Consider the following 27631-nt stretch of genomic DNA (forward strand, 5'->3'; position numbering starts at 1 on the left):
AATATACAAATCGATTTCATTACGTTATTTACTCTGCTAGAAGGTGTGGCAAAGATTCAAAGAGCCTGGACATTTTTACATTCCAATCAATCCTCCAAGTCTAGATGAGTCACTTTACAGTTGGGGGATGTGAGAAGGAGCAAAGGTGGCAAGATTAAAATTAAAACCCTAAAATCACTTGCAAAACACCTTTAAATAATAAATGGTGAACTTAGGGCCGTGAACAAAGGTGAGAATTTTAATAAACTCTGAATTTGAGAAAACGTATAAAACTTTATATTTCAGTTATACAGATTATTTTATCTATAAATTAGAGCATATTAATAAATATATGCAGTTCAGCAGATCACCTAAATTTAAATGTGAGAACTGGCATAAATAAAATTTTCTCAATCCAATCTAGGGAGCTTTGCCTAGTATTCTGGATGCTGCCTTCAGTCAGAGGCAAAGGAAAGAACAGTAGACAAACAGGTGACATAAGCTCAAGTCCCAACTCTGACATTAATTGAGTACACGGCCAAGGCTCATGGCTCACAGGCAATTCAACAACAGGTAGGTGTTTCCAGGAGTAAAGGGTATACCCGAGAGAAGGCGCTGGAGACCCCACGGACAGCACGGCAGTCCTTTAAGGTCTCTGAGCCCAGGGAGGTGGGGTAAAACAGCTACAGAAACATTTAGCAAGGCTTTTCAGAAGAGAGTAAAACAAGAAGATACTGCCCAGCATTTTCTAATAAAAAAGACAAAAATAACTTTTTCTTAGCGAAAACTTTCTTACTAATTGGGAAAGAAATTTTAAAACCTTTATTCACTTATGTTGACTATATGGGCCAAAAGATGCTCTCGGTAACAGGAACATAAAGATAGGTAAAACTCCTTGCCTCTCGCATCTAGTACAGAAGTGTAAATGGCAAACTAGGAGACAGAAATGGGAAGAAGCGCCCGCAGGGTGTGACAGGAGCAAGCTCAAAGCAGTGGCACCTGAGCAGTCGTGAGGTCAAGACAGAGGGAAGAGTCTGCTAGGAAGATAAAAGGGTGAAAGCACCAACGATGGCAGATCAGTAAGAGCTCCAGATGAGGAGGACCAGCCTGTGAAAGACCTACTTAAGCTACACGGAAGAGTCCCTTAAGGAACGTGATCCTGGAGGTGGGGCAAAGGGCAAAGGGGAGAGGCCAGCAGCAGTCAGAAAGAGACAAGGCAGCACCTGAGGCCCGAGCCGAGGGATGGCTGAGGAAAAGCAGCCTGACAAAGTCACAGGGGAGCAGACGAATGTGGCAAGGACTTCTGCAAAGGAATCGACAGGACCTAGTGACCAACTAGATGTAACACTGTCAGGAAAATGAGATACGTTGATGCTGAGGCTGTTGAGTCTAAAATATTCACTTTTTTTAATTAAAATGAGCAGAGGGACAAAATTTTAGAACCAGAAGGGCCATTCCCAGTCACAGTGGGCCCCGAAGTTGTAGAGCCTGGCAGTTAAGAAGTAACATGAGCAAGAAGTCTGGCAGAGAGGTGACAGTGGCTCCAGCAGCTGCTACAAAGAAAAGCTTGAGGGCTTCCCTGGTGGCGCAGTGGTTGAGAGTCCGCCTGCCGATGCAGGGGACACGGGTTCGTGCCCCGATCCCGGAAGATCCCACATGCCGCGGAGCGGCTGGGCCCGCGAGCCATGGCCGCGGAGCCTGTGTGTCCGGAGCCTGTGCTCCGCAACGGGAGAGGCCACAGCAGTGAGAGGCCCGCGTACAGCAAAAAAAAAAAAAAAAAAAAAAAAAGAAAAGCTTGAAAATGACATATACATCTCAGCAAAAATGCTCACTATCTGCTGGGATAAGATTGGGGACTTCCTTTTATCCTTGTATAGACCTCACAAAGTTTCCTGTTGCCTTCTGCTCTCTTTCAAAAATATTTATGATGTACTTTTAAACCCACAGAGGCAGGTTATGCACAGGGTAGTTTTTGTCATTGACCCAAGAGCACATAAGGGCAGCCATAAGCCTAAAGGATTATTTATTCTCTTTCCCTCCCCCTACAAATACATTTTACAAGACAAAAAGTGAAGCACAGACTGGCCATATAACCTATCTACCAGCACAGTGAGGAAGGATTAACAAGACAATGAGTTTGGTTTAGGGCGTGTTAAATTTTGATGTTTCAGCAGACATTTAGGTAATGGTGTAAAGTAGGCAGCTGGATATGTATGCCTGGAGCTCAGAATGGAGAGCTGGAGGTATAAATTCGGCAGTCAGCTCACAGATGGTACTCAACACCATGGCAACGTGAGAAATGAAACATGAAAGGTGAGACCATCTTCGGAGAGAATGCATGAGAAGAGAAACAGACCTCGAGACTGAGACCCTGCGGAAGGGCCAACGTAGGCAATACAGAAGAAATCAAAAGAGAAACTGAGAAGGATCACTTTTACTTCATCTTCTATTCCAATTTCTATGCTAACAAAGAAACCTTCTGTATTTAGCATATCTATCTATTTTAGTGCCAGATATTTTGAATACTGAAGACAATCAGCTATAAATTTTACCAATTTTGAAAGGTGGCCAGTTAGTGACAACAATCTTTCATTTGCCTAGAACTGTCAGGAGAAAAGGGATTGCCTAAGAGTGAAATCTGCTGATGGGTGGCATTTCCAAAAAAGGGAAGCTTTCCCTTTATGTGAATGGTTCCCAGAATCAGGTAGCTGAGCGTGAAGCACTGAGATACACAACGGTTAACCAGGATGTGCAATAGGGTAGAAGACAGTAAAAGTGTGAATTCTGTCCATGTGTGCTAGTTATTTCATGGCAAAGGTTGGCACTCCTAATCTCTTTCCTTTTTGGTACTTACATGTTGAAGTTACTGGAGAAAGAAATGGAGAGTATGAACTCTTATTAAATGCATGCAGCCTGACTCAGGACACCAACTACATAAAAATACTCAAAATCTCTGTTTTCAGACAATGTGCCCTGAGCACAGGGGTTGGAGCTGCAAAACATGGCTCTGAGGGTACTTTTACCACTAACTGAGGAGTGACATTGTTAAATCGTAAACATACTGGTTTTCTTACCTACAAAGTGGGAATAGAACCATCTACAGTATGCTTCTACAAGCATTTCTTAAAGAATTAATAGTGAATAGGAGGGCCTCCCTGGTGGCGCAGTGGTTGAGAGTCCGCCTGCCGATGCAGGGGATACGGGTTCGTGCCCCGGTCTGGGAGGATCCCATATGCCGCGGAGCGGCTGGGCCCGTGAGCCATGGCCGCTGAGCCTGTGCGTCCGGAGCCTGTGCTCCGCAACGGGAGAGGCCACAACAGTGAGAGGCCCGCGTACAGCAAAAAAAAAAAAAAAAAATAGTGAATAGGAAAATGTGCTGTAAAATGAAAGGCATTTAACATTATTTCTTCCATGCTCTGGCTAGAGCAGATATAAAAAAAACAGTATTAGTATAATTTAAAATAATCATTCTTGGTTTTCTTAAAGAAGAGAAAGGGAACTGGGCAAACCAATTGCATTATGCAATGTTCCAAGACTCCAAATTTAAATATTGAAAGTTACTGGTTTACAAGAATCCTATCTGGAATCTTAGATGCATCACTTCACTATTTCAGGCATCACTTTTTCTTATGCAGAAAACAAGGGTGGAGGATACAATGGATCTCCAATTTCCCTTCTTGCTATGATAATTTTCATCATTACATTCATCTTTATATGCCTGGTCAAAAGAACGAATTAAATGCTTTTGATTAGTTAATGAAAATGAATCATTATAACTGAGCCGCATCATTCATAAATGCACTTTTACCTTCACCATCTCAACTATATTAAAGTTAGAGGGAAAATAATAATGTTGATAATGTGGCGATTGCTCCAAACATTCCTTTCAATAAGCCTATGACTTGGAACGACATGAGACGTGACGATAAATCTTCGATTCCTTCACATGAGCTCTTGATGCCCATGTGCTTCTCAAAGCATGATTCTGTCACTGAGCTGAATGTTATTCTAGTGTTTAAATTTAAATACATTATTTTGCACCACATGCCCTCAAATGCAAACAGTGCAAGAAAAGAAAAACTTATGTGTTGTATCACTGGAGAAAAGGCTGCTGTTGGCTGTATTGGGCTTGCTGGGGAACATGATGTCAGTCATTACATAATTTCACATTTGCAGACATACAGCTTTTAACTTACATACATGCAAGGAGTGATGCCACTGAACCCTTAATGGGAATTTAAAAGTTCGGAGTTACATAAAGTACCAAGTCACATCAGGTAACTAGAGAGCACCTCAACTTTAGAAAAAGTGAACGTCTGTGGATCCACTTTTAAAATATTAAATTTGAAGAAATTTCTTGGAAAATGCTTGATTTGCGTTTATCTAAAAGTATTTCTACAAACAGATACTTGATGACATCTAGTCCTAAGAAACAGAAGGCCTTTAATGTTCTCCATAAAAATCTGTGATTCCATTAAACAATCAGATGGGTGATTAGCAGTAAGTTTTACTACTGTGAAAATCAGTTCCATCTTTGTCATCAGCCATTAAATATTTTATAGTAACAGTGAGAGAAGCAGGGGATGATAACTATTTTTCCTCAGGGAACCACAAAATAGGGCCTAAGCTGCTGCTGGGAACATGGCTGACTTCAGGGCAGCAACAGCAGCAGGAACTTCTAAGGGGATGTGACCATGGAGGAACAAAGCGAGGGTGAACTGGACACTGCACAGCTCATTACACACAAGTTCTTGATTTGTTCACGGTGAAATAGACATTTGCATCCACAGTGAAAGAGAAGTATACAAAGATACCACAACAGCAATAAATCCATCAATACACTCGCCCTTCATCTACAGAAGCTCAGGAAAAAATGACAGTCCTAAACCGAAAAGAAAATCAAATGTAACAAACCAAGGTGTTTATGTATTGTATCACAGGCAGCCCAGCATTCCTCTAGAGAAGTCTTTCATTTATTCAAACAGACTGTCAAATTAAAACTCATAAAGTATGCAAAAAGCAAGCAAGCATTGAATCTCTTTTTCTTAAAAAGATTGAGCTGAGCAACAAAATAAAAATCTTTCTTCCACAATTGTATGTTTAATCCCATCAGACTTCCTTTTCCATAAATGAATATAACTTTGTAGTCAACGTAACTGTAAACCTTCTTCAGCCCAGCATTAAACAGAGGCTCCTCCTGCAAGCTAAGGGTTATCCTGACCCCCAAAACAGGATGTCCCTTTTCATCTGGAGTCCAAAGAATACTATCATAAATCACTACTAAACTGTTAAGGGGGGATGTGGAGAGCCTAGTGAGGGGAAAAGGCTAGTGAGGGGGACATTCAAATCAAATTTTGTTTTTTGTTTTTGGCCGTGCCGTGGGTCATGCAGGACCAGGGAAGTCCTTGGGGTTTTTTGTTGTTGTTGTTGTTTTGTTTTTTTTGTTGTTTTTTTGTGGTACGCGGGCTCTCACCGCTGTGGCCTCTCCCATTGCGGAGCACAGGCTCCGGACACGCAGGCTCAGCGGCCATGGCTCACGGGCCCAGCCGCTCCGCGGCATGTGGGATCTTCTCGGACCGGGGCACGAACCCGTGTCCCCTGCATCGGCAGGCGGACTCTCAACCACTGCGCCACCAGGGAAGCCCTTGGGTTTTTTTTTTTTTTTAAGCTCTGGCTAAAACAATATCAAGAAGAACAAACTGAGAATAATCTGTGTATGTGTATACGTGTTGAATACCTTAAACCACGAATTCATCAGATAACAGAGACTTGGAAATTTGTCTATCTCATTTTATCTTTCTCTTTAAAACCGAACATTTAGGAAACTAAGTTATTGCTTTTCCTATTAATAGACACTGTTAAGTTAGTAGAACATTAAAAAGAAGACTTAAAATTTAGTTAAATGGTGTGATGGCAAATAATTAAGTGATATTTTTCTCCCTTAAAAGAGGAAGGGGGACTAAGCAAAAAACTAAAAATACGTTTATCAAAGGACAAATAGTAAATGCAATTTCCTTTATATGACCAATCTGAGTTAAAATAAAGGAAATAAACTCTTTTACCCATACACTATAATACTGTCAGCATAAAAAGAGCAAAATAATAAGAAAATGGAATAGGATAGGGTGAAGATCAGGAAAGAAAAACAATAAGGAGGGCTTCCCTGGTGGCGCAGTGGTTGAGAGTCCGCCTGCCGATGCAGGGGACACGGGTTCGTGCCCAGTCCGGGAAGATCCCACATGCTGCAGAGCGGCGGGGGGCCCGTGAGCCATGGCCGCTGAGCCTGCGCGTCCGGAGCCTGTGCTCCGCAACGGGAGAGGCCACAACAGTGAGAGGCCCGCATACCGCAAAAAAAAAAAAAAAAAAATCCGCCTACTAATTCAGGAGACACAGGTTCGATCCCTGGTCCCGGAATGTCCCACATGCCGTGAAACAACTAAGCCCATGCGCCACAACTACGGAGCCTGTGCTCTAGAGCCCGCAAGCCACAACTACTGAGCCCACATGCCACAACTACTGAAGCCCATGTGCCTAGAGCCCGTGCTCTGTAACTAGAGAAGCCACCGCAGTGAGAAGACTGCGCACCGCAACCAAGAGTCACCCACGCTCCCCGCAACTAGAGAAAGCCCATGTGCAGCAATGAAGACCCAACGCAGCCAAAACTTAAATAAATTTATTTTTAAATATATATATATTATTTTCTAAATGAAAAAAGAAAGGTTTAAAACAACAGAGGTCGCGGGCATTCTCATCTGAAAATATTATTCAGTGCTTTAAATTTTAAATTAAAGTCAAATAAAATTTAAAATTTATTCTTTGGTCATGAGAGCCACTTATCTGATGCTCTGTAAGGCATGCCTATATTATAGAACCCTCCATCACTACAGAAAGTCTATCGTACAGCACTGGCCGAGAATGTTTTAAATAATTTACAGAAGTGATGCTTTATATATCCACCGGGAAAAGACTTGTGTCACAAATTGTTGATAGAACATTTTGAGACGAACATTTCATATTTTTAATATTTCATATTCGTGATTATCAGGAATCTTGTGATCATGATTAACCATATATAACATAGAAAAAACACTTAAGGTTCAGCAGGCCAACTATCTGTCTTTAGAGTATCTCTACCCATCCAAACAAGTAAGGAACCACCCTCTTTTTAAAGCCTTGAAGAAAAACATATTTCATAGCCTCTCTTGGTAATCCTCCCAGAATCAAGGAATTCATCTGCCCTCTCTCACTCGAATGGTAAATACTGCTATAATTTTTCTACCCATTTCCAGAACGGAAGAACAACATTTGGCCACCAACTCTACAGGATATACTGCAACCTTCAATCCTAGAAGAAAAAAAAATGCATTTCTTTGAACTTCCTTAAAAGACCTTACTTTATGCCCTAAGGAGCATGTACCTGTTCTCAACATAGGCAGAACACCTCCCTTACTGAAACCTTTCAATGATCCTTGTAAACGACAGCACAGAATTCAAAAACCTTACCACAGCATAGAAGAGTCCTTGCCACCAGAGTACATCATCTCTCTCTCACCTATCTTCCAATCTTTTCCTCTACCTCCTTCCCAGCCTTATGGAATTATTTAGAGCTCCCAGATGGTACCACGACATTTCATTTCACTCTGACTTCTGCCATGCTGCTTCCTCAGCCTGCAAGGCTAACCTGAGGATCTGGACTTTAGATTCCAGTCCTCCTGCTCTACAGAACATACTCCCTAGCCCTACTCCCCCCAAAAGATTCAAACTCCAGCAAGAAAAATGCATTTTGTCAAAAGGAAGATCTTGACTAAAAAGGTGATTAAATTGGCAATAGTCAGTGAATACTTACTGAACATCCACAAGGCTCTGGTTTAACAAGGAAGGTTTGAGAATCTTAATTCCTGTATCTTAAAAAAATAAAATAAAACAAAAAGGGAAAACCAACCATCTGTGTTGAATGTTATGTCACCTGTCTGGAGTGAGAGGCTTAGATCATTTAACTTCTTGAAATCTCTTACAAAATTAAGATTCATCAGCATGAACACTAAGTACACCGAAGGCATTTATCAATAATAAATGCCTAAGTGAATACAACAGTTGAATGTGTCTTATATCTTGTTAAAGTGGATCGTACTGACCTCACTTCCACTTACGAACACCCGATGAAACACCAAAGGTACCACAACAACATTTGGCTTTACTAGAGGGAAGAGGCAAAGAGCAAAGGGACTGATAAGTCGCCGCCGCCTGGCATATTGCTCAGAGTCATCTATACAACACTCAAAGAGAGACTAATGTAAGAATCCCAAATCAGCGTGTAAACAGAAAGGTTCATTATACACTGCCAGTGAGAGTGTAAAGCTGTACTTTCCGGAGGCAATTTAACACTCTCTATCGAGAGCCTTACAGGTCGGCTTTGTAAGCGATTCCATTTCTAAGATCAAGACTCAATAAATAAAATTATGGTACATCCATCCATATCATGGAATCAGTCCTGGGCAGTCTTTTAAAATTAATAGCATTTAAAAAAATGATGCTATTGAAGATTACTTAATAACATCAGGAAAATTGCATAAGTTAAGTGTAAAAAGCTAATTCCAAAATAATTTGTCAGTATGATACTGGGTTTTCTTGTTGGTGATGGTGTTATTAATGTTAAAGTAAATCTGCTTCAATTTTATAGGTATACGTTACACTAAGACAAAAAATTAATAGCCGTGACTTACCTTTAGTGATAAAAGCACGGTGCTTTTTGTTTTCTTTTTAATCTGAATTTTCTAAAATGAATAAATGTTATCGTCTGAGATATGTGGGAAAGATTATGTTAAATAATAATAATCGTAATTATGGAAAGTTTGGTTCTCCTGAATGAACTAGTATATTTGCTCCTTACAGATAATAAGAGCAATGTTACGTTTTTTTCTTTAGTTTGGCTGTCGGAAAACATAAAGTCAGATTTGTCAGTCACCTTCCGGAGCTGCACAGCAAACAGCACCTATCGGGGGGTGCGTCTGACTGTCCTCCCTCGTAACCTTCTACCCTGACCTGAATTTTCTCTGACCCTTCTTCTACTGCATTGTAGATAGTATTCTAGCTAGCCTCAAAATCTTTTTTGTGGAGAGGGATGGAGGCAAAGAGGGAAAAGAAGGAAAGGGGGAAAGGAGAAAAAGGAGGCGGCGGCAGTTGTACAAGCAGAACACTGTTCTACCTCTGTGGTTTTCAGATTATTTACTAAAGTTTAAGTTCCACCATACTGGGTACTTAATAGATATTTGTAGAATAAATAAATGAAGATAACAACTCCCCAGTTTGAGAAATGCACCTCTTTTGGGGGTTCTTCCTACTCTAAACAGTTGATATCTTACTGAATTTTTGGTATCTTAGTATGTGGTTATTAGAGTAGTCACCAGTGCTTGTGCACATTTGAAATGTCAGAGAAACCCATAAACACATCCCTTAACAAGACAATTGTTTGACTTGTATTCTACAGATAATGCTTAGTACTCACAGGATTTGAAACTCAGCAAATCTGCGCAGGTCTGTGGTTCACAAATTGTAAATCAATGTGCTACAGTAGAGTGGAAGAATGTTTATCAACTTTTCCTAAAACTCACAAGAACTGGCACAACTTGGTCTGTATTTCAACATGGCAGTTATCAGCAGAAGCTGTCACCTCTTTAGATGGGGTTGTGGTCTCCAGGTTGCCAGAGTCCCCAAGAGGCCCTCATCGCTCATTTATAGTGGCCGTCGGGAGACAACTGTGTTTGTAAGTCTTCGCACCACAGCACTAGTCTTAATGTAAGTTCCCCCCAAATGCAATTACTGCTTATGTGTGATTCTTTCAAAGAGTGCCAACGGCCTCCCACCCTAGAGTCACCCATGATACAGTAACTCAGCACTGCACACCCAAGGAAACGACCAAGGTATGTCAGGGGTAAGCCACCCACCAAAGCCTCTTCTGCTTTTGTGCTGCCGTTGCTACTCCCTGATTTCCCAATAACTGAGTGGCTAGTACACAGCAGCTGCTGCTAAGTGTTGGATGGATGAATGGGGGATGGCTAGATGACAAATGTAATCTATACTAAAATCAGTCTTAACTTCTTCCAACTACTGGCACATAAAGAATTCTGCCTCAAAGGGAATCTGCAATATGATTATTTAGAGCTGTTTTTTATTGCTGCCATTGTTATTCTTATAATAGCTGCTCACATTTGTTCAAAACTTCCCTGAACCACCATTGTGGGGGAAGGGGGTTCCCAAAGTGAAAAATGCCACTGCTGGTATATAAAATAATCTTAGGTGATACTGTGGACTAGGTATCGGATCACATACTGAGAAAACTACTCCTTTCATCTACCTAAGTATATCAAAGAGCAAGTCTCACTTTGGTGCTAACACATACTTAAGTGCTTTCATGACACTGGCCAATTTAATTTCCCTTGTAAACAGAGGGAGCATATGGCTCAGGCCTGAAGCCTTTAGCAGACAACAGAATCTAGACAGGATTGAACCGTAATTGTTTTTAAAGGCAAATGATACTGTTTCTCCCGATCCGGTAGTGATAGAAAGATTCCCTTTTAAAGAAAATTAACATTTAAAGAGCATTATAAAATTTTACGTCGTATGTATTTTATCACAGTAAAAAATAAACAAAAAAAGATATTAAGTAAATAACAGTAGAGGGTGGAGTGCAACCATGACAAAGTACCAAGATGATATTCAAAATACTGACATTTGGGAAATAAAAGGCTATATGGTTTGATGTTACCAGTATGGCGCCAAGATGGAAAGTGTTCAGATTTACTTTAATTTCTATTTTACATTAGAACAAATGTAAAAAAATATATATATATATAATAATAATAAACTGTGCATTTTTATGGTGATAGAAAAACCTAAGATTTGTAACCCTGACAGTTCGTAAGAGTTAAATTAGCTTATGACTATACTTGACCATATGATTACATATATATAAAATTGACTATCTATAACAATATATGGCTATAATTTGTTAATCTATGACAATACCACAGAAATAGATATCTCCCTATAACGTAAAAAGTCTTCCCACAAAGTTCATCATTTATAAGCTGCAAATGATGACATAAAATAAAAATATTTTGTGATGAGAGCACTTCTATATTTAAGATCATAAGTTGGGGCTAACAGTAAGTAAACCAGTAAGAAGACCAAATGTCACCGATACTCCCCACTGTCAAACAGCAGCTGTGACAAATGCTGCAGAGGAGAGATGCATGATTCTGTTACGGCTTGTAACAGGCGTAATTTGACCTAGGCAGGGCTTCCATGAGAGGGCTGGGAGCAGCAAAACAGCAAGGCAGGAGGAACATGACCAAAGTCAAGGAGTCTGAGTCTAGGCTGGAGAGTATAGGTGCTCAACGGCCCTGGTATGGAGTTTACCTTTATGCCAAGGACAATGGGTGGGAAGACAGCAGAAGAGTTTGTAAAGTGGAGTTACCTACCTGAGCAGATCTGCGTTCTGAAAGGTTTGCTCTGGCTGTAATGTGGCAACCCTCCCAAGAGGCATCAGGAAACAGAATCAAAGTTTAAATAGCTTACAAACTAACAAAATAATTTAGGAACTGCATCTAGACCAAAACATACCAAAATGTCATAATTTCTTCATCAGATCTGGTGGCCTACCTGCATCAAGAGCTTTAAAGGAGAGAGGACTGGAGCTCCAGGGAGGGGTTCTCAGGGTGGGGTGGCTGAGTACCAACAACTGCTGGCTTCTGGTCACTTCCCCGCTTCCCAGTCCAAGCTTGTCTTTTTTTTTTTTTTTTTGCGGTACGCGGGCCTCTCACTGTTGTGGCCTCCCCCGTTGCGGAGCACAGGCTCCGGACGCACAGGCCCAGCGGCCATGGCTCACGGGCCCAGCCGCTCCGCGGCATATGGGATCCTCCCAGACCGGGGCACGAACCCGTTTCCCCTGCATCGGCAGGCGGACTCTCAACCACTGCGCCACCAGGGAGGCCCCAAGCTTGTCTTTTGTATGTTTTACCTGAGAGGTTTCTAATAAGGGTCAGCTGAATAAATGGTTTTGTGACGGAAACCAAATCTGAAAACAGATGTTAACACCCGTGGCCTCTAAGACCCAGGTAAAAGACTAGACTAGAAGCAGTCTGTGGGAGAGCAGTACCTCAGATGACTACACCCTGTCGTTCCTGTTTGGTCTAAACTTCTCATTGTGATCTTCTTCATAAGAGATGGTACTCAGAAATGGTCCCCTATTTGCTTCTAATCCGCCTCAAAAAGGTTCAAACTCTGGGTCACCCCGGCACACCAACCAGAATGCTACAAGAGAAAGGAAGAAAGGCGGGAAGGGAAAAGCAAAGGGGAGGGAAGAGAGAAAGAATACACAGTACCAGGTGGCAAGGCCCTGGAGCACAGCTGGTGAGGGCGCAGACTGGCACGTTCACTTTGTAAAGCTGGCAATACCCACTGAAGCTCAGCAATGGTGCTCCCAGGAACGACATGCAACAGAAATGGTATGCAAAGGTTCATTCGCCAAAAGACATGTATACAAAGGCTCGCAGAAGCACTATTCCTAAAACCCACCACCTGCAAACATCCCACATGCTCATCAAGAGAATGGATTGCCTACTGTGAGGTATATTCCTATGGTGAATACTGTACAGCAATGAGACTGAGTCAATTACAGCTACACATGAAACCACGGATGAATCTCACATAGGTTAACATCAGGAGAAGATGGACCAAAAGACTACACAGAGGGTTTCTGTTTATATATACTACTCAAAAACAGATAAAACAACTGACTAGTCATGTGCAGAAATAATCTCAATTTCTACCTTAATATTAAAGCCCAAAATTAATTACAGACTTAAATATGAAGAGCTGAAAACTTCCAGAAGTAAGCATAGCAAAAACCTTAGTGACCCTGGGCTTGGCAAAGATTTCTTAGATACAACACATAACTCATAAACTACACAAGAAAAAAATCAATAAATTCAATTTTATAATGATCTGTGATCTGTGCACTTTCCCATATACATCTACAATTTAAATATTACAAAATATTAAATAAAAGCAGAAGAAAGCATAAAGACTGAATAGATGGAAGACAACCCAGTCAGCCACTGTCAACTCATCTCACCACTCAAGAAAAACTACATCTCAAATACTTCTATCCTGCAAATACAGAAACAAAGCCAAGAGTGGCAGAGTGAGGGGTGGAAAAGGAAAAAATAGTTCTCATTAGCTGCCCGTCCTACCCTTTGAGCTGGAATGGGAAGGCGACAGGTCCAATGAAGAGAGAATCTGTTATAAAATTTGGCTCTCCTCCCACGACTACTCTTAATTCACCACAGAGACATGGAGGAAAACATACTCAACATCAGAGTAAATAAAAGACACCTTGATTCTGGATCATTTTCCACTGAACATCCTTTACTTTCTTCTCTCTTCATCTGGTCCCATCCTTATTTATTTATTCTCTCCCTTCCGTTCTCCTGATCCTTCCAGACTTCTCTTTTTGCTTTCTGCAACCATGCATTACTATCATATGTCCTTTTCACTGAAGAGGCTCCAAATTAAGAAAAGGAATTAAAATATATACACAAAAATAGCACAGGTTCTTTATGTTATTTCAAATGCCCTTATACTGGGGGAGGGGCAACATACCAATCTCCACCACTTCTCACCAATTCTGTTTATATAGCATTGGTAGAATATAAGCCACAGCATAATTATTTTTTTTGATCCTTTCTCTCTCTCCCTTTTTCTCTTCTTTAAAAGGTAGCTAGCAACTTGTCAAGTCAACTATGTGCTAGCTATGTGGGATGCTAAAGATATAGGATACTACTTCATATCTATTCCAGTATAAGGACCCCTTTTAACACGAAAAATGTCAAAAACACATACACAAGAGATGATCCCTTTAGTATCCGTTCCCTGAGAAAATGCAATCCTACAAAGGCACCGATATTTCATTAACTTCTGACTAATTGTGAACCTTATTAATCACAACATCCATTCACATTTTACAACAGCAGATGTGGGCAATGCTTAGTGTGAATGCAGATTCTCAGCTTCTCAAGCCCCTTATCTCAGGACCTCCTCAACCCTCCTCCCTGTACTCAGCCTAGATGGACTGGGAAGCATAGCTCTCAGCACTCTGGGCTCAACTCTTCTGTATTAAGTATTGTCCGATTTTGTTCATGAGTTCACTGAAGAAGTAGTAATAGAGTTTGAACAAATCTGAGGCAGAGTGAAGTGTTTCCTGTTCACTGAGGACCTTTCTGGGAATGATTTAATCAGAGTCTCCCTACAGCACACCCCGCATTCTCCTCTCTTAGAACTAGTATCTGAAAACGTTTAATAAATGATTACTACCTTTTCCCCAGCTATTACCATTATTACTATACGCCTCTTCCCCACCTACTCTAACCCCATAAATTTCCACATCCCTGGAGTGTTCTAGCTAGGAAAAGGCAAGAAGAAACGAAAACTTGAAAAACCTAATTTTTGCGTCAAATAAATTTTTACGGCTTTTTTTTTTTTTTTTACATTAAGTGGCGGCAGATGAAGAACTAAAATTATGCTCGACCCTTGTCTCTACCATGGTTAAGCTGAATATAATCCATCTATCCAACAGCAGCTCAATTAAAAGGAAAATATTCACTGTAGGGTTTATTCCTAAAATCTGCAGAAGGGCACTCTCTTGCAACAGATATGTCTTCCTCTTAACTGGCAATAACATACAAATCAGGCTCATTTTTTTTTATTCATTCAATAATGTTCTCTGTCCTTAATTTTAAAAATGGGTAAGTTGACATTTTGCTCTCTCTCCAAAATATAAAACCAAAAAATAAATGACAACTTTTGCTACCCCACTGTTTTTTGTCCTATGAGTCAGCCATTCTGAAGAGGTGCTCCACACGTCCCCTGCTAAATGATATTCAATGGACACCCCTCCATTCTGTTAAAGGTAAAAAATAAATAAATAAAAATAAAAATAAATGAAATTTCAAGGTGGTATTGTGATCTGTTAAGATAACATATTTTCTAATTCAGGTCACAAAAAACTTCAAAACTCCATTATAATATAACTTAAATCATATTTGTATGTATTCTCAATGAATGATCCTTAAGAGTCTACAAAAATAAAGTTTATTTTTTGTTTTGCTTTTCCCATTTTACAATATTGTCTGGAAAAAAAATTCAACCACTACCAGCTGTCATAGGACTAGCAATTCTCATTAAGCGGGTGAAAAATATGAGATGGAAAGATTATTATGAACATCACATCACTGTTTATATGTCTATCACATTTTGTACTTAAAAACATCGTTCCTCCACTCGGTTCTCTGAGATATCATATCAAATGATCACGCTAGGGGACTTCCCTGGTGGCGCAGTGGTTAAGCATTCGCCTGCCAATGCAGGGGACACAGGTTCGAGCCCTGGTACGGGAAGATCCCACATGCCGCGGAGTAGCTGAGCCCGTGCGCCACAACTACTGAGCCTGTGTGCCACAACTACTGAAGCCGGCGCGCCTGGAGCCCGTGCTCTGCAACAAGAGAAGCCACCACAGTGAGAAGCCCGCGCACTGCAATGAAGAGTAGCCCCCGCTCAAAGCAACTAGAGAAAGCCCACGCACAGCAATGAAGACCCGACACAGCCATACATACATACATACATAAGATCATGCTGTACTGCGGACAGTGAACAAAAATCAATCGTGACAAATGATAACTTGGCTTCCCACAAGTAGCTTCTCCCCTCTTTAAAGAAAAACAGGGTCTCTTCATCCTTTTTTACCAATAAATACACGGGAATACTGACTATAGGTAAAGGCCAAATATCTTTAAGACTCATGCCATGCTTCAAATAACTATTTAAAATAAAACAGTCAAAGACTTAAAAAATTTAGGTGATCAGAGAACAAGGAATTGCAGAATGTGGTGGTAATGCTACATGATACTATAAACTATTAAATTGCTGGGGCAAGTATAGTCTTCCTAAGCCATGAATTTTTTTTTAAACTTCAGATGCTTGTTTTTCAAGTTCTTCCAAATAAACTAAAAAGACAAATGATGACCATGATTGTATAATTTATTTAAAGGAGGGGGGAAAAAAGAGTAATTTCTATTTTTAATATTTCTACATTAATAAAACAACTTCTATGTTGGCAAAGTGTTGGCTTAGCCATAAACTACATTTATACCCATTAAGTCAGCATATCACAATTACCAAATATATGTGTAAGCACCCCCCCAAAAGAGTAACAAACAAAGCAAGCAAGCTCTGGTAAAATGTGTATAGAGTTGTCATAAGCACAGTGGCAGATTTCTGAACTTTAAAATCATGTCTGCATTCATCCTCCCTTTCCATCAAATTTAACCACAGGAGCTTAGGTGAAACAATAATAATAATTTTTAAATAAATATATGTAATCACCAATTATTTTAGAATCTTTCCTTATAAGAGTGTATTTTAACTATAAAAACCTCACCCATTCTTAACTTGTTTCTCAGTAATATTCACCCATTCTGTTTAACCTTCAATTTCTCAATAGAGAACACATGCTACTCAAAAAGCCAACGTAATTATTGTTGTCATGCCATTAAGAATGCTCTTCCTAGTAACAAAACTCTAATATTACAGTTGGTACCCGGTACATTCACTATTTACACCACCATCCTCTCCCCTTCCCATCACCACCATTTTACTGGCAGAATATTCACAAGGCTGAAGGTTGTTTTTCATCTCAGCAAAGAGAATGCTTAAAATGGGATGGCTAGCCACAAACCAGAAGTTAGAAGCTACATAAAAATAAACACAAATGTGTCTAAATTTTTCTATGTTCAACCTCTAAAGAAAGCAGTAACATCTTCCTTATTCATAATTCCCTAAATTAAAGCCAGGAGCCTTTCACCCAATTATACTAATAAATTGATTTAATGTCATCATTTTGCCATCACATCATGTTCTCCATACACTAGTGTACTATAATTAAATTCATTTTACCATGCTGGGTTCTTCACCTCCTATTTTCTTTCCAGGGTTTTTCCTATATCATTCTTTAACTACCAAAGTATTTCTCCATAATATTTTCCTAAATATTAAATCTATGAACAAAAAGACAACCCTGAAGACTAACCAGGGAAAAGATAAATCAACACACCTTAATACAAAATACCAGCATTACGTATAAACTATTAGGTAACCAACAGAAAGGTAAGCATCAACTGTATGCCCAAGAACCTCAATTTAAAATATTATGTAGTAGAAACAATTTTGGTAAACAGAAGTGAACATACATTTACATATCAAAATAGGCAACTATAGACCCATTTCTGACTTGAGAGAAACATATCTTAATTCTATTTATTAAGTAAAATAGGCATATTATGAAAATATCTCCTTACAGGTATAATCCTTCGATTGACAGATAAAAATAATTGCTTTAAAAATACTTCTGAGTCATTTTGTCCTTACCTGCAGGCATGAACCATTACTGCATGCAGTGACTGTTCCATTTCCTAGCACAGACTTGAAGAAGCATCATATCTCTCTTTCAGAATGTGACTAATATGTGGGTTTGCAATTCCTAAGCTATTTACAAATGGCACTCCCTTTCCACATAAGAAAATATTTAATACAACCAAAAGCTAAGTATTTTTAACCAAATCTTACAAACAATATTGGTAATTTTGTGTAGCAACAACCTCAAAATACAGGAAGCAAACCTAGTACTAGTATTTTCTTAAAGAATGCAAGACTTCTGTTTATTTTTTAGCTAAGTATATTATTTTTTAAAGCCTTCAACAGCTGTCACACACGAACCACCAGTCTGCTGTGTTATGGTGTGCATGCTGCAGCTGATTAGGCTTCACTATTTTTTTTTTAAATCAATTACCCTTTGTAAAAGCAGAACAGCTTACCGAAATACACGTCTTCAAAACAGCACAATGACCAGCATGCAATACGATACGTTATATAGCAAACTTGACAAGAAAAAAATACACCCTGATTTGTTTCTTAGCAATGCTACACCATTAATTGTTCATGCAAGAGATGTAGCTGTACCTTTCTGAAGAGGACGACTTCTCAGAGTTAACTGACATCAGCAGCTCAATCTTCTGCTTGATTTCTGGAAAAATCAGAAAATATTCACAACCAAGATTGCCTGCCCTTGCTTTCAAGCCTTATATCAAGAGATTTTTCTTCTCTAATCCCTTTTGTTCAAAATGAGGCCACAAGATTCGCAGTACTTCTGTTAGGACTGGGATTCAATGGTGCTCTAAAGGGAAAAAGCTCCAGAGGCATCAGGCCTTGCTAAACTATGCACATGACTGTTTATGAAAGCAGGAAGTACCATTTCTTTCAAGCAGAGGGGTGGTTTTTTTTTTTTAAGGTAGAACTACCATGGCTCTACAGGAAGATTTTTAAATGCAGCAAATTAAAATACAAACCAAAAATGCTAACAACTGGATTGAACATACCAGATAATTTGAGAAGTCTGGGTAATAAAGTTACAGACTGTAATAAACAGATAGACAACCCTTGGCTACTTCTATTTCACCAGCCCTGAAAAATATGGCTCAGTGAATCATTTTTATCACTTAAGAATGAAATATTAAACCAGAATCCCAATTTTCAGACTAAAAATAGTTTAATCTGCCACAATTTATTGATTGTCTTTAAAGATACATTTATATCTACTCCCGAACTCCTTTAGAAAAACACTTCTGTTTTACACCTTAATTTTCCCCTCCTCCTTCGCAGTACACCGCAAGTGAACAGCAACACCCAGTTACCAAGCAGATAATATACTCGTCCTTTTAGGAGAGGACTGACAACGCTATCTACAACAGAAATGTAAGCGCCAATTCAATTTAATTAAAAGATCATTGCTGATACTGATTCGGAAAAAAAAATTATAGACAAAAAGGGAAGGTGAGGTAAAAATAAAAGAGGAAAAAGAGAAGGAAAAGTAACCTAACACATTTCCTTTAAAATATTAACCATTAATATAAAGCACATAATTTTACATGAATAAAACTGATATGGTCCTATTATCTAGACTATTTCACATATAAAGCTGTTTTCCTATTTGTAAATGTGTTTTCCTATTCAAAATCTTAAAAATTCACATACCAAAAATAAAACACAATCCCACTAAATCTACAGGCAGTCTCAGGATTTCAAAGTAGACCCCAATAGTTTGGGGTTTTTTTTTAAAGGGTAAAACAAATTTTAATTTTTAAGAATCTTGATTCTAGAAATCCAAGGAGTATGAAATGTAAAGGAAAAAGGAAAATAATGAGTTGCGTAAAATACAATGGGCCTGTACAGAAATATCCTCTCAGTGTTGTTAAGATAAGAGTTTTTCCAAATTTTTTAAGCTAACAACTTCATCCAGTGGGCATTCTAAAGCTGGCATGAATGTCTAATGAGAGCACAGACTCTACCACAGGCTACAGCCAAACTACCACTGGGGAGAGCACACGGCAGTGGTGATGATAATGAAACTCACCTTGAGGAGTCTCGCGTGGATCACAGAGCCTGGCACCTGGTGCCTGAGTGAATGCTCAGTAACGCCCCGTTTAAAAAGAGCGTGGCATTTAAGAACTCAGGCTCCAGGATCCGCCGCCAAGCAGCCTAGGATTTGAAAGCAGGCTTCTCCATCATTTTTAACAGCCATATGACCTTGAGGAAATAAACTCTCTAAGCCTCTATCTCCTCTCCTATAAAATGGGGATAATAATTCTACATGAAGGGCTGTTGTAAGGATTTAATAACATAACCCATGAAAGGCACGTAGTGTTGTGCTTGGCACGTAGTAATAAGCCCTCACTGCCTAGCAAAGGATGGGATCCTAAATAAATATTTGTTGAATGACCTAATGAGGTATACTAGGTCTGTCCCATTTTAAAGAGCTTTTCTATAGTTTTAATCCACCTTCTCCTTCTTACTACCAACCTTAACATTCACCTGTTTATCACCGTAGTATTGGTATTATTATATGTGGAAATTAAACTTTAACCTGTGTCTCAGCCTTCCTTTCTAGAGGAATTATTCTCGGTTTATCAACTAGCCACTTCAGGAATGAGGTGACACTTGAATTCTTCACTGTGGCAATTTTTCATTCCAAAAAGACAGAAAGTTCACACTTCAGGGTATCTCTATAATATCTGTGCACTTAAGCTGAAAGTCCCCAAGATTAAACTGCATAGCTCTAATGAAGTATATGCCCATCTTACATATATTAGAAAGAAAAGTTAAAGCTCTAAACCACTTTCTGGCTGGTGACTTTGGAAGCTACAAACCAAAAAGGTTTCAAATAATTCATGGAAAGGTTTCCAACATGATTTTCACATCTTCAAACCTTCAGATCTGTTTATAGCTCCAGAAGGACTGAAAGGTTCAGGAATGTTCACAAATACCACGTTAACATTGTATCCACTGAGAGCCATGCATTCCCTCTACACTCCTACCTAATCCTTATCAATACCAGCCATGGGTCTGATTACTCCCCATGTTCATTCTACCACGATAAATGCCACAGTCCCGGGGGGGGTGGCTTTGAGGTTCATGTCAGTATGATTCCAAACACCCTTGGTTAAGGGCCTTGGGCTCCCTGATAGTGTCCTGAACCTCTGATCATCTAAGTCAGCTACTACCATGACCACATGTAGGATGCTCTCTTACACACACTGCAAATACGTCCCCCAAATTAGTTGTTTTTCTATATCTATACTGGATATTTCACAGTATCCAGGACCCTATACTTTGTTTTTCTGCAATTAATCCCACCAGTCTTTTCCTTTATGAATTACGGTTTTCCAGTTAAACTCACATTTCCTTATTTCACAAATAAATAAGCAAGTAGTACCTATATCTCTAATACTTCATTTTCTACTCAATAACATGAGTTTGAAGACTCCTGGAACACTTAGGGTCCACAGTTGAACCAATCCCTAAGAACCCGACAAGGAATAGAGGTGAACAATAACTACTACCAAAACATAGTCCAGTAAAGCAGGTGCTTCAAAGATTCAGACCCTAGAAGAGAAACCGGGCAGTCCTGAATCCACCTAGAATCCTAAGAGCAATAGCAGCATAAGCGTAACACAGGGCTCCCATGGAGAGGATCCTCCTTAAAGAGGATCCTTTAAGATCACTAAACACTAAGCATGGGCTCACAAAGGACACTTATTTTTATGACATGGAAATTAAATAAGACATCATAATTGGGCAAACAGTTCTACCTAAACTTGTAGACCTACATCCTTTAAACATCGGTGTTATTCTAACAGATTTACTAAATTTCCCCTCACTTGGCAAATTTGGAGCCATTTCAGGCTACAAGGAACAGGTATGTGCTCAGGTTACTTCAGGTGACAGGATAATACAGCAAGAATACATCTAGAAGTTAAGAGGAGGGAAAAAAATGCCTAAGAACCAGAATCCTGTTCAGAAGACGGGGCAGCTCTTGAAACCCAGTTACAATACCAAGTGCTCCGAGGGACTGTTCTCCACCTTAACCTTTCCCCATCCTGGCGGTCAAAACCTCTGACCCTAATTCCATTTCTCCCTTTGCTACCAACTAGTAACTACTTCTCTTTACTTCACACGTTCACAGATTCTACTGCCTTGTAATGCATACTTATGGCCTTCTCTCACCTTAAGCGAGTATCTTTAAGGGGCTCCTGTTTAAGCTCGCAAGACGGCCTGCAGACACTTTTCCTGCTCAGGTGTCAATCCATGATATTACCATCTGGGACCAAGTATTGAGGTCCTGACTCAAAATTCAAGTGACTGACACAAAAGAGACTCTTCATAAAGGGACAGGAGTAAAGCAAGCTCTCTGAGACATCTAGGAAGATCAATGATTAACTGCTCCCAACATCCTGAAGATCAGTCTAGCCTAAAAAGGAGTCCCTGTTATCCCAGCATTCGTTATTCAAGTTTTCTTTGTGATGAGAATGCACAGAAAAGCAAAAATTGGGCAAAAAAATGACCATTAATAAACTGACCATTCAAACAACTGTCCCTGATTTTCATCAGCCTCTACCCCCACCCATCAAATGCCTTCTCTGCTCAGTCTCTCACTGATGGTCATACAGCCCAACAATTCAAACAAAATGCAAGTCCAGAGCAAAGTGAACACTGAAAATCTGCAACAAAGGATCGAACTTTAGACAAAGCTGACGGACAATACTAAAGAAATGTTAGAATCCCAGGCAAACCCACTGACAAATGACAACATAGAAAGGAGTTAAGAGGGTTAGTAATTGTTAAGAGTAATCAACAAGGACAATAATATGCTAAGTGTCTCGGGAATGATAATTATTTGATTATGAGAGACTAATGGGAGAAAATAATAATACTCTTAAGTAGTCTGCAAAAATATCCAACATTACCATTGCATTACTACTTAAAAGATATCCAGTCATATTATTACAGTCACCCCCTGGTATTCATGGGGTGGGGGGGGGGCTGATTGGTTCCAGGACTCCCACCCCACCCCCTACACCCTGCTGATAACAAAATCCACAAATGCTCAAGTCCCTTATATAAATGAGGTAGTACAGGCAGCCCTCAGTATCCACGGATTCAGAACCCACAGGGATCAACTGTATATAAAACTTAATACGAATATGTATGTCAGAAACAATCAGCACTTGATACATTCTTCCTTCTAAAACTCAGTAAACTCAGTACCTATTTTTCAACTACAGCTTGAACTTTTGTTAAATAAAATAAGCTTACTTCTAAAATCTGATTTTATTTATCAAAATAAAGTCTCAATTTCACCCGCCTTCCTTAAAAGCAGTCTTTTTCTGGTATCAAATTTCCTCCTGCTATAATTCCAAAACAGTATTACTTTATGTTCCTGAATATAGCACAATGCCAACCAACAACAATATGTACGCTCCAAACTCTACAATGGGGCGGGCTGGGGTGGGGGTGGGGGATTGGAGGAGGAGGAGAAGAAGGTGGTCTCAGGCTCGTTAGGTTTCCGGCTTAAAACTTTCAAGGTAGCTAATAATGCTGCCACTTACAAGAAACTTCACTTCCTAAAGAAAATGTTTTCCTCTGTCAGTTTTAAAATTATTATTCTGAGCGCAATTTATAACCCAAAAGAAATGCTAGTTTAAAAGGAAAGATTTGTTATTGATTTCCAAATCCTAGTAAGGAAACTGGTCAATCCCCTAAAATTGGGATTCCCCTTCTCACCCACCCCCCCCCCCGGAAGCCACCAAGCAAGAAGGCAGAGAAAAGAGACCAATGCTAGGGTTGTGTCTGCACCAGGCCAAGACCCCAGATCATCCATCCTAACACTGTATGCAGCGCCATAAAACTTTAAGTTCATCACACAGTACTTGTTACCATTGCTTGGTTATTTTTATGTTGAGGAATTTCAGAAACAAATACAAAACTGCATGAAAGTGTGAAAATATGAATGTTTAAATAAATTCCTACTTCTATTAGCCTCACCATCAATGCCTCCTATTAGCAATGAAATGTAACGAAATTAATCCCTGAAAACTGTCTACAGGTTTCTCACCACAGCAGAGTATCATTAATAGTTAATCTAGCCACTAAACAGAACAAAGGCACTCTTAACCCTCGCTCTGTTGGGGAGACAAGTAGTAACACAAGTTCTTAGATAACTGAGCTGTTACACTCAGGGTGAGATCCAATGCTCTATTCACCATGAAGTCAAGTTTTAAAACGTTCTCTATTTTATACTTACAAAATAATTATCACTTGTATATTTTACTGGTATAATATATGAATTTTAGAAATTATATCAGACAATAGTAATCAGAAAAAGGAAGTATTTTTATAATGCTAACCTAAAGATAGTTTTTTGTACTAGATATTAATATACAACTGAAACTACTCGGTTCTCTAAAATTATGGCTTACAATGTCCTAAATTAAGACCGTTTAATTTTATTTACAATTTTGGCACATAAAGAACTCTGGGTTCACCAAAGAAGTCAAGGCCCACTCAACCATCTTAAAAAGAAAATTCACTATCTTAAGAGGTGACAAAATTATTGTGCAAGGTTTATTTATATGTGTAAGAAAACAAGCCATATCAAAATATGTGCATATAAGGAGGAATTAGTGTCCCCAACTCCTAACCAACATTAACGTTCAAACTTAGGAACTGAAATTTATGTGACATAGTCCAATTTTTCCACCTTTCTATATTCCTTCAGTAAGAACAGGTACTGAGCTAGGTGTTACCTGAGCAGGGGGAAGAAAAAATATGTTAGGCAAAATTCCTTCCCTTAGAGAGTTCACAGTCTAATACTTAACATTTAGCTTGAACCATCTAGCTTATTTAAGCCCCTTATATGAATTAACTCATTTAATCCTCACAACAACTGGAGAAGGTAGGTACTCAATATTTCCATTTTACATGCATAGAAACTGAAGCTTTTAAAGTTTAAGAAATTTTCTCAAGATTCCAGGGCTAAACAACTCCACTTAGAATAGCATCAAAAACAATAAAATATTTAGGAATAAATTCAACCAAGGTGAGAGACTTGTACACTGAAAACTACAAAACACTGTTGAAAAAAGTTAAAGACCCAAATAATTGGAAAGACATCCTGCATTCATGGATTGGAAGATTTACTATTGTTAAGATGGCAATATTCCTCAAATTGATCTACAGAGTCATGCAATCCCTATCAAAATTCCAACTGCCTTTTTTTGCAGAAATCGACAAGCTGACCCTAAAATTCATATGGAAATGTCAAGGGACCCTGAATAGGCAAAACAATCTTTAAAAAAGTAGAACAAATTTGCAAGGCTCACACATAAATTTCAAAACTTACTACAAAGTGGGGAGCTGGCATAAAGACAGACATATAGATCAATGCAATAGAATTAGAGTGCAGAAATAAACCCTCACATTACAGTCAACTGATTTTTGACAAGAGTGACAAGGCCATTCAATAGGGAAAGACAGTCTCTTCAAAAGATGGTGCTCAAAACTGGATGTCCACATGCAAAAGAATAAAGTTGGACTCCTGTCTCACACCATATACAAAATACTAATTCAAACTGGATCAAAGACCTAAATATAAAGGCTGAAAGTATAAAACTTTTAAAAGGAAATATAGGTGTAAACCTTGATTTTGGATTAGGTTAGAGTTTCTTAAATATGACACCAAAAGCACAAAAAACAGAAGAATAAATAGATGCATTGAACGTAAGAATTAAAAACTTTTGTGCTCACTTCAGCAGCACATATACTAAAATTGGAACGATACAGAGATGATTAGCATGGCCCCTGCGCAAGGATGACAGGCAAATTCGTGAAGCATTCCATATTTTTTCACGGCAAAGGAAACCATAAACAAGATGAAAAGACAACCCTCAGAATGGGAGAAAAGATTTGCAAACAGAGCAACTGACAAAGGATTAATATACAAACAGCTCATGAAGCTCAATATCAAAAAAACAAACAACCCAATCCGAAAATGGGCAGAAGACCTAAACAGACATTTCTCCAAAGAAGATATACAGATTGCCAACAAACACATGAAAGGATACTCAACATCACTAATCATTAGAGAAATGCAAAGCAAAATCACAATGAGGAGCTTCCCTGCTGGCGCAGTGGTTGAGAGTCTGCCTGCTGATGCAGGGGACACGGGTTCGTGCCCTGGTCCGGGAAGATCCCACATGCCGCGGAGCGGCTGGGCCCATGAGCCATGGCTGCTGAGCCTGTGCGTCCGGAGCCTGTGCTCCGCAATAGGAGAGGCCACAACAGTGAAAGGCCCGCATACTGCAAAAAAACAAAAAACAAAAAAACAAACCTACAATGAGGTATCACCTCATGCCGGTCAGAATGGCCATCATCAAAAAATCTACAAACAATAAATGCTGGAGAGGGTGTGGAGAAAAGGGAACCCTCCTGCACTGCTGGTGGGAATGTAAATTGATACAGTCACTATAGAGAACAGTATGGAGGTTCCTTAAAAAATTAAAAATAGAATTCCCATATGATCCAGCAATCCCACTGCTGGGCATATACCCAGAGAAAACCATAATTCAAAAAGACACATGCACCCCAAGGTTCACTGCAGCACTATTTACAATAGCCACGTCATGGAAGCACCCTAAATGCCCATTGACAGATGAATGGATAAAGATGTGGTACATATATACAATGGAATTATTACTCAGCCATAAAAAGGAATGAAATTGGGTCATTTGTTGAGACATGGATGGATCTAGAGACTGTCATATAGAGTGAAGTAAATCAGAAAGAGAAAAACAAATATAGTATATTAACACATATGTGGAAGCTAGAAAAATGGTACAGATGAACCAGTTTGCAGGGCAGAAATTGAGACACAGATGTAGAGAACAAACATATGGACAGCAAGGGAGGAAAGCGGCTGGCGGGGGGGGATGAATTGGGCAATTGGGATTGACATGTACACACTAATATGTATAAAATGGATAACTAATAAGAACCTGCTGTATAAAAAAAATAAAATTCAAAAAAAAATTTTAAAACAAATTAAAAAAATGCTGGAGAGGGTGTAGAAAAAAGGGAACCCTCTTGCACTGTTGGTGGGAATGTAAATTGATACAGCCACTGTGGAGAACAGTATGGAGTTTCCTTAAAAAAATAAAAATAGAATTACCATATGATCCAGCAATCCCACTGCTGGGCATATACCCTGAGAAAACCATAATTCAAAAAGAGTCATGTACCACAATGTTCATAGCAGCTCTACTTACAATAGCCAGGACGTGGAAGCAACCTCAGTGTCCATCGATGGATGAGTGGATAAAGAAGATGTGGCACATATATACAATGGAATATTATTCCGCCATAAAAAGAAACGAAATTGGGTTATTTGCAGTGAGGTGGATAGACCTAGAGTCTGTCATACAGAGTGAACTAAGTCAGAAAGAGAAAAACTAATACCATATGCTAACACATATATATGGAATCTAAAAAAAAAAAGGTTCTGATGAACCTAGGGGCAGGACAGGAATAAAGTCGCAGACGTAGAGAATGGACTTGAGGACATGGGGAGGGGGAAGGGTAAGCTGGGACGAAGTGAGAGAGTGGCATGGACATATATACACTACCAAATGTAAAATAGCTAGCTAGTGGGAAGTAGCTGCATAGCACAGGGAGATCAGCTTGGTGTTTTGTGACCACCTAGAGGGGTGGGATAGGGTGGGTGGGAGGGAGACACAAGAGGGAGGGGATAGGAGGATATATGTATGCATACAGCTGATTCACTTTGTTATACAGCAGAAACTAACACAACATTGTAAAGCAATTATTCTCCAATAAAGATGTTTTTAAAAAAGAAAAACATTTCATAAGCCTATAGCTGCCATAGATAGTGACTCCTTCAATGGATCTCGACAAAGTAAATTGTAAACCTCTGGAAAGGACTCACCATTCTAAATGCCATTAATAACATTCATGATTTTCCAGGGAAGAGGTCAAAATATCAACATTAACAGGAGTTTCGAAGAAATGGACTCCAACCGTTATGAATGACTTTGAGGGGTTCAAGATTTCAATGGAAGAAGCAACTGCAGGTGTGGTAGAAACAGCAGGAGAACGAGAGTTAGAAGTGGAGCCTGAAGATGTGACTGAATGG

At 39.3% G+C, this 27631-nt stretch overlaps 1 protein-coding gene across 9 annotated transcripts in view; it reads right to left on the minus strand.

The window, feature by feature from the left end:
* SRPK2 (SRSF protein kinase 2) overlaps positions 1-27631 on the minus strand; it is a 237020-nt gene that overhangs the window by 121191 nt on the left and 88198 nt on the right. For 3 of the 9 annotated variants that reach the window (XM_082631893.1, XM_082631890.1, XM_082631889.1), the window contains exon 3: positions 18052-18115. The exons of 5 other annotated variants lie outside the window; for them this stretch is intronic. In XM_082631893.1, the coding sequence (XP_082488019.1) occupies positions 18052-18115 (64 nt within the window). Of the gene's footprint in view, positions 1-18051; positions 18277-27631 lie in introns of those variants that run through there. One more of the 9 variants, XM_082631892.1, reaches the window with a different exon arrangement.

This window comes from Mesoplodon mirus (assembly GCF_964341445.2).
Source record: "Mesoplodon mirus genome assembly, chromosome: 9".
Classification (NCBI taxonomy): Eukaryota; Metazoa; Chordata; class Mammalia; order Artiodactyla; family Ziphiidae; genus Mesoplodon; species Mesoplodon mirus.